This window comes from Malania oleifera, chromosome 6, assembly GCF_029873635.1.
Source record: "Malania oleifera isolate guangnan ecotype guangnan chromosome 6, ASM2987363v1, whole genome shotgun sequence".
NCBI lineage: Eukaryota > Viridiplantae > Streptophyta > Magnoliopsida > Santalales > Ximeniaceae > Malania > Malania oleifera.
Window position 1 is genome coordinate 50,172,260 of NC_080422.1, and position 12,209 is coordinate 50,184,468.

Sequence of the window (12,209 nt, forward strand, 5' to 3'; positions counted from 1 at the left end):
CCAAATTCATTCAACTGAACTTAGCATGGTCGACTGAATCTTAGAGGTTCGAAAATCGCCTCAAGTCTGGTCGACCATCTTTCAATTCAAAAACACCTTGGTTGATTGAACTGAGTAACCTGATTGACCGAACCTTAAAAATGGTTGACTGAACCTCTCGGATTGGTCAAATTTTACTGAGGTTAAAATGGGGTTATTTTTTATTAACCATACTTAATCTTTTCTAAAATTTCATCTATGTCCCCCAACGGTTATATTTTTATGAATGTCTATAAATACTAGTTCATTTGGAAAGATTGAGCATGGATTAGCAAATATCATTAGCCAAAACTCTTTGAATTTCAAAACTCTTGTTTTATCATATATACAAGCCATAGATCCATCTCTTACTCATCCTACTTGCTAAAATCCTTTGGTAAGAGTATTATTGAGATTGTTTATATTGGCTCACACTCTTATTGTATGTGTTTGATGTTGATTTTTTTGAGAGTGAGCTTGAGAGTCCCCTTGTGATTTAATTCATAAGTCTTCAGTAGGAATACTCTCTAGAGCTTGTGAATCTTGCATTATTGTTGCAAGTATTCAAAGGCTTGTTCTTGTGCTTTATGAAATATTTTTCAAATAAACTTGATTTCAAATATTTCTTGTGCTAGAATTTTGAGAAAATCATCTTAGAGATATTTTGATTATATTCTCTGAAAATATTTGAAACCTTACTTGTGGTTGAAATATATTTACATATTTTTTCAAAGATAGATTCGTAATACACTCTTGCATTAGATTGCTTATTGACATTGGATTGAGTGTTATTGCACATATATGCACTGAGCTTATAGTTCTATCATTTGACGTGCGTTGATTATTGGTTGTGCGTGTTGGTACATAATCTACTTGTATTAGAAGAACATATCTTTGTACACAAAATTTGTATTGAATATCTAATATATTCCAGGCGTGGCTTGAGGGGGCATTGATCTAGCCTATAAGGATCAGTAGGGTCTTCTCTACCCCAGAAAGAGAGTGTGTAAAGGTTGAGGTCAGCCCTGGTAATTTGACCTGGTTGTAATCGGTACCACTCCACCCGTTAAGTGAGCAATTAGTGGGATCCTTGGGCTTGCATGATGAGGCGGGGATGTAGGCAGTATTGGTCGAACCCCGATAACATATCATGTGTGCAATTTATATTTCTGCAATTTATTTACTGCATGTTTATGTTACTTTCAATAGTTTGTGAATGTTGTGCATAACTTAATTTCTACACTTTATATTAATCTGCACATTTGGGATAACATAGAAAGACCCTAGGTTGAGAAATACTGTTTGTGGATCTGACATCAACCTAGGAAGTTTTAAATACCCAATTCACCCTCCTCTTGGGAATACACCAATTCCAGTAGCAAACATGTTAGGCTAAATTTTATCTTGAGATTCAAGGAGTAACCCATGACCATTTTGGGTTGGATTTCCATTTTTAATGTTTAACTCACTAGGTTGTATTTCAATTCATATTTTGAAAAGACTGAAATTCTATGTTCTTGATCTTGATCAATTGTAGACATTAAAGCACAATTGATGCTTGTGGCAAGATTTTGATGCTTTTCTTTCATTGTTTAGATTTGCATACAACCTATTGAGTGCTTTGAATTGTACTAAAATTGTGAGTTGAATGTTAATCTGATCATAATCTCTCGAAATGAGAAAGTGATTGAGAGAAGAGGAAATCAGAGGAACATCCATTATCAAATCAAAAACGAGCAAAACTTGCATCTCAAGTGTTTAATTTCTACACATTCCCTTTGAATTGCTTAGTTATTAGTAATTTTAGATTCTTACACTTATCATCACCTTCAGGTCCTACTTGTGCGTGAATCTCATTCATTTATATCTTTTTTTTCAGATTATTGTTTTAACTCGTTAATTAATTAATTTGGGCGGCCATAAGTTCCAATTTGGGCGACCGAAACCATTTTGCCTTATTTCTGAGAAACTCAGGTGACTGATATTATCATTTTAGTCGACCGAAACCACTTAATCGATCGAAAGGCCCAACTCAGTCGACCGAAACCACAACCCATTAGCTAATTATTTGTTTTAGGATTCCTGTCACCATAAATGAAAATTTGATTTCTTGTGTTATAATTGAAACTTTAATGCTTGCATATTTCACACTGTCCCCGTGAATTCGATCTTAGGACTCACCCTTATATTACTTTGACAACTTCTGCACTTAGAAGTCAATAACATTAGCTGATCATGGTGCTTATAAGATGGGCCATTTTTGTTGAGTCACGCTCACTTTGAGTTACCTCATGAGCTATGTTCATCAAGTGGGCATGTCTTCGGGTAGCACAAGCGGTGCTCATCAGATGGGTCATTCTTGGTGAGCCGTGCTATATATTTGTAATATGTATCGTTATATTAAAATATGATAATATTTTATAATAACATTCTATTTATAATTATAATATTTATAGGAATAAATTATTATGACATTAATATTTATAATTTTTTTAAAACGTTGAAGAGTATTGAGACTTGGACAAACAAATTTACCCTTGTATATGAAAGGAAGTCGTGCAGGTTTTCTTACTATTCCCTTACCCGTCTTGCCGGTGGTCATGGGCCAACATTTAAAAAAAAAAAAAAATTTATTTGTTTGTTCAACTATTATTTTTGCGCTTTTGAAAAATACCAAATCCTAAATGGCCAGTCGTTTAGAGTTTTTTCCTTTTTTTGATTTTATTTGATATTAAAATATATAATAAAGGTTTTGGTGGAAACTTTATTTTCCACTTTGATGCCTCCTAAAACTCACTGGACCGTCCAAAAAGTTTTACATGATGAACGAGAGAAAGAAAAAAGTAATTGGATAAAACTCGCTGAATGGTCCAACAAGTTTTGCATGGTGGACGAGAGAGGCAAGGTGAAAAAAGGTGATTGGATGTGGGAGACATGACACTTTTGTATATATATAAATAAAATATAATATAAAATGATATTATTTTTTTTAAAAAAAATGTACACAAAATTAAATTTAAATACTAAAATTTATACTTGTAAACACTATATTAATTTTTTAGTAGAAATTTTAAAATTTGAATTTCGTGTTATATAAAATTGTATTGAAACTTATTCAAATTTACACAACTTTAAATTCAAAATTCAAAATTCAAAATTTATATTGCTAAATATAGGTAAACATATAAAAAAAAATTTAAAAATTGGAATCTCAAAATTATAAATATTGTATTAGGATAAAAGATATTGACCTTTTCTTAGATTTTAAATTTTTCCTAAATCTCTTTTGAGATCTTGAAAATCTTAAAAACTTATGTACATATTAAGTCTTGAAACTTTATAACTCTAAAAAAAATTTATTTTATTTTTAGTAAATATAAAATAAAATATTTGTCTTTTTGACAAATTTTGTAAGGTCTGTAAAATTTGTAAATTTTCAAAAATGATTTTAATGATTTTTAAAATCTAAAAAAATTATACTTTTTTTTGTTAAATTTCAAAAGAGGTCTACCACTTTTACTCTTGAAGAGAAATCAGTATCCTTAGCCTAATACAATATTTATAATAACCATCATTTCCAAGCAATTCTATATACTTTCACCCCTGTGAGCATTCTCTAATCTTTCAAACCCTTAACACCTTTGAAAATTTGAAAAATTGAAAAATAAGATATAATTTTTTGTAATTATTTGAAAATTTACAAATTTTCCAGACCTCACAAAATTTATCAAAAAGATAACATTTCATTTTATATTTACTAAAAAAATAAAATCTTTGAGAGTTACAAGAGTTTCAAAACTTGAAAAAATTGTGTTACTACTATAAAATAAATAAAAATGTGAAACATTTTATGGGTTTATAATAAAAAATAGATAAGAAATAATTATTCCTAAATTATATTATGAAGATATTGATAATTTTTTAAATTTTATATTAAATAAAATAATTAAAAATATATAACAAATAGCAATTTCCTTTATTTTAAAGTATAATCTATATTTTACCTTATTTCATTGAATAACTATTCAGTCAAATCAAAGTGTGATCTTAAATTATTTCTTAAATGTTTACGCCAGAATTCCATAATCAGTTTGTATAATGCATTGGCATTGTTAGCCATAATTTTTGAATTCATTTCTTTAATATATATATATATATATATATATATAAGAAATGAATTCAAATGGGTATAAACGGTGAGAACCATGTGAGGCTACCAAGTAATAAATTATATAATTTTTATTTTCCCAGCATCTTTAAGCCTGGAAAAGTTACTTGAAAAGAATAATAGATCCATTCCATTTATAGAAACCTGTACCCGCATGCATGATGAGCACATGGAGGAAGGAAAAGTATAGGCGTAGGAGTAAGACAAGACGCATTTCTCAGTCTCTGAATGTAGAGTGGTTGGCCTCCTCAGCTCATCTCCTCTATTCCTTCGTCACCCCCACCCCCCCACCGAGTTTGGAAATTTCGTAACGAACTCACGGGTGTGGACCCTATTGCACGCCCTCTCCCATTTAAGTTGGGGGCATTATAAATATGAGAACCCTGCTAGCTTCCCCTCCTCATCATCCAGATTTCTCAATCAGTAATAACCCAAAGATGAAGACTCCCTGTCAAAGCTCTTCACTGCTTTCTCTCTCTTTTCTTTTTCTCTTCTTTTCATCAATTGCATGGGCAGTTTCTGCCTCTGGGCATGACAACTTCCTGCAATGCCTTTCCCTGCGTTCCAACGATTCCGACTCCATCTCCAAAGTCATTTACACCCCGGCCAATTCCTCCTTTTTACCTATAGTACTGCAGTCGATTCATAATCTGCGTTTCTCGACACCCACTACGCCAAAACCTTCAGTCATCATAACACCCCTGCATGAATCTCACATTCAAGCTACCATCATCTGCTCCAAAGAGCATGGCTTGCAGATTAGGACTCGGAGTGGTGGCCACGACTATGAAGGTCTTTCCTATGTTGCACACGTTCCGTTTGTGATCATCGATCTCATCAACCTTCGATCTGTAAGTGTAGATGTTGAGAACAAAACTGCATGGGTTCAAGCAGGTGCAACATTAGGCGAAGTTTATTATACAGTTGCCCAAAAAAGTCAAACTCTAGGCTTTCCTGCTGGTTATTGCCCTACAGTAGGTGTTGGTGGCCACATCAGTGGAGGAGGCTATGGCATGATGATTCGAAAATACGGCTTGGCAGCTGATCATGTGATTGATGCTCGCATTGTAGTTGCCGATGGCAAAGTTTTTGATAGAAAATCTATGGGGGAGGACTTGTTTTGGGCCATTAGAGGAGGTGGAGGTGCTAGCTACGGAGTCATCGTGGCCTGGAAGATAGAGTTGGTTCAAGTCCCACCAACAGTGACCGTTTTCAATGTCACTAGAGACACAAGCCAAAACGCAATAAACTTGGTTCATCGGTGGCAATATGTTGCAGATAAAATTGATAGAGATCTATTCATCATGCCTGTAATAACGACTACCAATAGCGCTAGCCAGCAAGGCACACGAACTATACAAGTTTCATTCCTTTCCTTGTTTCTTGGGAAGACCAATGAACTTGTCTCGCTAATGCGTGACAATTTCCCAGAGCTAGGTTTGGCAAAGAAAGATTGTATTGAAATGAGTTGGATAGAATCCATCCTCTATTTTGCAGAATTTCCCAAGGGCAGTCCTCTTGAGGATATGCTGAATAAGACAAATGATCCATGGATAGGGTCCGCTAAGGCGAAATCAGACTACGTCAAAAAGCCGATTTCCAAGCTTTTGTGGGAAAAGATATGGGGAAAGATTCATGAGGAGGACGGCAAGACAACACAAATAGCCTTGGTTCCTTATGGTGGAAGAATGAGTGATATTTCAGAATCTGCACTTCCTTTTCCGCATAGAGTTGGCTACATATACAAAATCTTTTATAGAGTGACTTGGGATCAAGATGAGGAAAATACAACAGCCACACGGTATGTTGAATGGTTCAGGAGGCTTTACAAGTACATGGCTCCCCATGTTTCAAAATCTCCAAGAGGTGCATATCTCAACTATAGAGACCTTGACTTGGGCACGAACAACAAATTTGGCAACACAAGCTATAAAAGGGCGAGCATTTGGGGGAGAAAATATTTCAACAAAAATTTTAACAGATTGGTGCATGTGAAGACCATGTTGGATCCTGCAAATTTCTTCCGAAATGAGCAGAGCATTCCATCCATTTCAACTTAAATGAAGAACCTAATGTGCATGCTAGCAAACCAGCTAGCTGGATGTTATTTACCCAAAGATTAAATAAAAAGCTCCATGAGCTTTAATTGTTATGAAATTTTAATTTCTTATTGTAGGCTTACATAATTAAAAGCAATAATGTTACTGGGCTATTTTAACATATATTGGGTATACGCTTTGTAATGTGTAGAAACCCAGTACTAAGTTAATTTAGGACTAATGAGCTTCTAAAATAACCTAATATATAAAGAAAACCTAATAGGACTATGGTCCCTAAGTCAAATCAGAAATAGTTTCACGTTCTTTCTTTTCCTCATCTGAAGAGAGGAACACAAGTGAGATACTTTAAGGATTTGACTGTGGAAGATTAAAACTTTCCCTTAAAGATTGTTGGAGAATCAAATAAAACATATCTATGGATCCAGGTATATATTTATTCTGAATTTAGTTTTCTTAATTAAATAACATGATAATCTTAGATTATTAAATTTTATGAATTAAAGTTATTTCTAACATTAATAAGTATATATGTGTGGATTATTTTACGATTCATTGAAATTGTACAATAAATGATTGAATAATAATTTTATGCCCATGTAATAAGTGCATCTATGTAGCTTTAATGAGTTCCATGGGATCCTGTGTAGTGATCGTAAAAAAAAAAATTTTATAAAATTAATTAATTAATAATTATTAATTAAATAATATAATATAATATAATAATGTAAGGAAACCTTCCTGAGGTTTCCTGAAGGATTGAAATCAAATTGATTTCATGAGTCCTCCCCCCACGCCGCATGGAAACTGTCTCTCTCTCTCTCTCTCTCTCTCTCTCTCTCTCTCTCTCTCTCTCTCTCTCTCTCTCTAAATTTCTCCTTCGTTTTTCAATCGAATCGAAAACGTACATCACATCCGGGTCCTAGTTCCGCTCCTCAACACTTTAATCAGAATGGATTCATTGTTTGGACACCATAGGCAGCCCTCTAGGGTTAAGGTAAGGGGAATAGATTATGTCAGGTTTTATATTAAAAAGATATTCCCGATTAAATTTGAGTACATGAATTTAATTAGATTTGTGTTATTTAAAATATGCCCTATTTAAATTGAGTATGTGAAATTAATTATATCTATATTCTGATTTTATTTTAAAAATATGCTTGTGTTAAATTAAACTGCAGGGATTTGAATATATCATATTTTTGGGAATATTTTGAAATTAAATTAAACTGTAGGGATTTGGTTATATCATATTTTCGGGAATATTTTGGAATTAAGTTAAACTGCAGGGATTTGGTTATATTAGATTTTTTTTGAAATATTTTGGAATTAAATTAAACTGCAAAGATTTGATTATATCAGATTTTTGGGAATATTTTGGAATTAAGTTAAACTGTAAGGATTTGAATATATCATATTTTTTAGAATAATTTGGAATTAAATTAAATTGTAGGGATTTGAGTATATCGAGTTTTCTTGAACTATAATGGAATTAAATTAAATAGGTGAAATTAATTTGGAATAATTTCGAATTAAATTAAATTGTAGGAATTTGAGTATATCGAGTTTTCTTGAACTATAATGGAATTAAATTAAATAGGTGAAATTAATCATACCCTTATTTTCAGTAAAATATATTTTTCCCGAACTGTTATTATATTATGATTTATCAGTCAAATCGTATGACATGAGGATAATTATTATTGTATGATTAAACGTAATGATTTTTATATAGTTATGAAATGACAGTTCAAACTACTTTATGCCAAGTTTAGACGACTTTATGGCGAGTTCATACGGCTTATGCCGAGTTATGAAATGACAATTTTATACAGAGATATGATATGATAGATTTTATACAGAGTTGTGAACATGCCAGGTTTTATACAGATTTATGAAAATGAGATCATGTTACAGTTTTATTATATGAATTGTATGATATCATAGCAGAACCCTGATGGACTAGTTATGATTCAGAACATGGTACCGTAGCTAGTATTGCATGCAATGCAACCACACTATCAAGAAAGTGTAGGTGGATTACAGTCGATTGACCCTTGAAGTGATGTATTTCAAGAGCAGGTTACCCACTGGGTCTGGACCCGGTTGGGTGGGCAATCATACTACTAACATAACAGTTTTGACTTACCTTGGTAGGCCAGCCATGACTAAATCCAGCCTTCGGGTCACACAACCCAATCATGGGGGATTTATACACGACGTTATATGATAGTTCCATCAGGGAAATTCTTTTATGTATATATACGTAGATTTATGAAAACATGATTATCTATTAAGTTAAAGTATGTTTGAGTAGAAAATATATATTTAAAATTGTATATGTAACGAACCAAAAATTGATGCACTTTTTTTTCCCTATAAATTCTTATTACTCTGATACCCCTAATAAAATCTATTATAACATACCTATGTAGCGGAAAACATAAAATCTTAAAACCATAATAACAATACCAGAAGTTCAATATTATCCCAAAATATAGATACACATTACTTCAGAAACATCCTTCAAACCTCTTAAAACAACTCAAAAATACATCTCCCTGAAACACTTACCCTGCAGAAAGGGCAGTACAAATGTCACCTTTATTGCTGAGCATGATCTGCTCGTCTAGTTAGATCACTTGAAATATTTAAAATACTGGGATGAGACAACTCCTAGTAAGATGAAATATGCTATTACCAGTGTGAGAACCCGAACCGTGATAACTGGGTTTAAATAAATAAGAGAGGGTCAAATTGGGAATTTGGCATATTTCGTCGACGAAGCCTTTGTTCTTCTCGTCGACGAAATTCAAAGACTCGTTGATGAGGAGAAGCCGAGAAGTCCCAGAAAAATCGAAGATCTTAGATTTGTCGACGAGGCCACCGATTCGTCGACAAAAGGTAGTGGAAGATTCGTTGACGAGAACACCATTTCGTCGACGAATTGGGACGAGTCAAAGGGATATAAATAGGAATTTTCATTACTTCTTCATTAAGAAACTTCAATCTTATCTCTCTCTCTCTCTAGAACTCTCCCTACTCTCTCTCTCTCTCTAGATTTCTTCACCGATCGTTGATGGAATTGGAAATTTGAAGTTACCACGAGGATCATGGAAGGATTCTCTACAATTTCTATGGATCGGAATCTCATTTTGGAGATTTTTGGGTTTCGGCGTAAAATCGAGTTAAGGCTCGGTTTTCAATTCTAATCTAGTAGTTTTGTAGGTAATTGTCTTGTGAGTATATTCTATACTGTGATTTGTAGGTTTTGGAACTCGGTTCACTCTTTAGGGACCTTGGAGTTCGGGATTTTTCATTCGGGGAGAAGGTAAGGGGAACTATTTTTATATTAGTTATTTTTGAAATCAGACTCGGTGAAACTGTGGTTCACGGTCTTGTGTGTGTTTTAGCTACTCATTTGGGGGAATCTAACGGGGAAAACTATGGGTTTCATTATTATAGTTTTTGGAAAAAGGGGGCGACGGGATGCATCCCTGGTTTTGTTGAAAACCGAGGGTATATGATGATTTATACTGTGATATTGGGATGACCGTGCCTTGACTTGTTTAAACTGTATTTGTTTGGAAAACCATGATTTAGATTACGAAATGGGTGTGGTTTGTTTGTTTATATGAGCATGCATGTGTGTGTGATATGTTGAAATGCTAGTAGGAACGCGGTTCTAAAATTGTTCATGGTACCGAGAGTGTTCGGTTCTATATCCGAGGGCATATATTTTACCGCTTGCCATGTGGGCAAGAGTGTCTGGCTCCATATTCGAGGGCGTGAGCCTATTCCGGAAGATCAGGCCGAAGGATGTGGACCCACCAGTTATGCCCTGGTACGATGTCATGGGAGTCGGGGACTAGCCGTGTGCCGGTGGCGCCATGTTCGCGAGTTGGCTACGAGCCGGCTTTGGGCCGAAGGGTGTGACGACACTAGGATTGCTGATCATGTGTATGTGTACGAGTGCTTGTATGCACTGTGGAAACTTGTGTATGAGTGCGTGTATGCACCATGGAAACTAGTACTGGATTGCATTTAATTGCATGTATGTTGCATCATGATAACACTCAAATGCCACACACCGATATAACCTGTGTTCTTCCTTACTGAGAGGTGTCTCACCCCTACTGTACGTACATTTTTACAGATCCTTCGAGTAACCAGAACTAGCATCCTAGTGTAGGGAGCGTAGTGGCCGGTGTACTGCGTTTATCGCTTGGGTAAGTGCCAGGACTGTATTTTAATGGGTTGCCATTTTGAGATTTTTTGGGCACCCGTTTGTACGTTTTGATAGAGCTATATTCTGCTCGTGTATAGACTCTGGTATGAGACTGCATATGTTGTTATAGAATGACCTTTTCCGCTGCATTTATGTTTGTGATTGGATGTGTTTAGGGTGCTTGGGAACCACAAGTGGTCAGACCCTCATCCATTGTACTATATCTTTGGATGTTTTATCGGATACAGGGACATGTTAGACTACATTCTCACCCTGGGTCCCATTTCCGGGTTCGGCAACCAGTGTGTGGCAGCTGAGTTTACATCAATAATATAATGTTAAACTGTAGGGACCCGAATCCAAAAAATAAATAAAGAAAAGAGATGGGAAATTAAAAAGGATAAAATAGCGGAGCTTGTCAACGAGGCTCCTTTTCTCATTGATGAAGTCTCTTCTGTGGCTTGGCGACGAGATGCAAAGGCCCGTTGATGAGAAGATATCGAGGGATTTTCAGATTGTCGATAAGAACTTCAACTCGTCGATGAGGCTAGCTGGGTTAAACTAGTTATAAATAGAATATTCATTTCTTTCTAGCTAATTTGTATCCATTCTCTCTCTGTCTCTCTCTCTCTCTCTCACTCTCACTCTCTCTCCCTAAAACTCGAACCAACCCTATCTCTCTCTAAGATTTCGTGTCGTCTGTTGCTGGAATCAATGATCCGACGTCGCTACGTGTCTACAGTTATAGTGGATCAGATTTAATTATGAGGACTTTTGAGTTTTTCCCTAAAATCAAGGTAAGGATTTGATTTAGTTTTTGGTTCAATAGATATGTAATAGTTGATATTATAGTGAAGTATTGTTCTTCGGTTTTTAGGTTTCAAGGATCCCGTGTCGTTGTTTTGGATCGATTCGTTCATGTTTTGGTTTTCAGGATTAAGGTAAGGGGAATTGTCTTCATCAATATTTTTAGAAAACTAAACCTCTGGAAAGTTGGCTTATGTCTTTGTGCATGTTTTGACTGCTTATTTGCAAAGTTTTACTGGGTATAAATGTTGTTTCTTACGATTTTACGATTTTTGGCAAAAATGAGGCTTTGGCATATGAACTCCAAACTTTCCAAAACAACTTTATTTTTTTTAAACCTACAATAGGAGCTACTTGATACCCATATTTGCAGTCCAAATGGTATTTTTCGAGTTATACATTGTTTATAGCTGATTTTGACGAAACGAGTGTGACATATGATATGAAGTGGAACATACTGAACTGTTATACTTGTAAATGAACTATGAGAACTAAAGTTCTATTTTTTATCTAAAAATGTGGAAAACAGGTGCCGGTTAATCACCGAGCCTTATGTGTAAAAAGGGTTGAACCAAGAGTGTTTGTGCCGGTTAACACCACTGTTTGAAAGAAAGAAAGAATGCATGATTATGATTGTGAAATTACTGGAATTGCACAGGTTATTATGTTCATTGTAAATTATATATATGATAAATTTGGACCTCAGCTTGTTACTAAACGAGTTGAAAGACACTCCAGGTTATCTGAAGATTTAAATAGCTTAAGGCGCGGTTCCGTTGCTAACTGAGGTGCAGTGCAACCACACATGTAAATCAGTGTGGGTATTGAGATAGTTAGCTTGCAAGAGTGTGGGGCCATTGGTGAAATAATGGACTAGGTGGGGTAGTTGGACTATATATGTGATGCTTGATTTTCATATACATGATTTAAA

At 34.7% G+C, this 12,209-nt stretch overlaps 1 protein-coding gene across 1 annotated transcript; it reads left to right on the plus strand.

The window, feature by feature from the left end:
* The first annotated feature begins 4,560 nt into the window (after positions 1 to 4,560).
* LOC131158590 (berberine bridge enzyme-like 18) lies at positions 4,561 to 6,246 on the plus strand. Its single transcript, XM_058113457.1, has one exon. It carries the CDS (start codon positions 4,561 to 4,563, stop codon positions 6,244 to 6,246), a length of 1,686 nt encoding a protein of 561 aa, XP_057969440.1.
* The last annotated feature ends 5,963 nt before the right edge of the window (positions 6,247 to 12,209 follow it).

Bases quoted from the DNA above. Each gene is read 5' to 3' on its own strand.
- LOC131158590 (XM_058113457.1), top strand. From the start codon at position 4,561: ATGAGAACCCTGCTAGCTTCCCCTCCTCATCATCCAGATTTCTCAATC.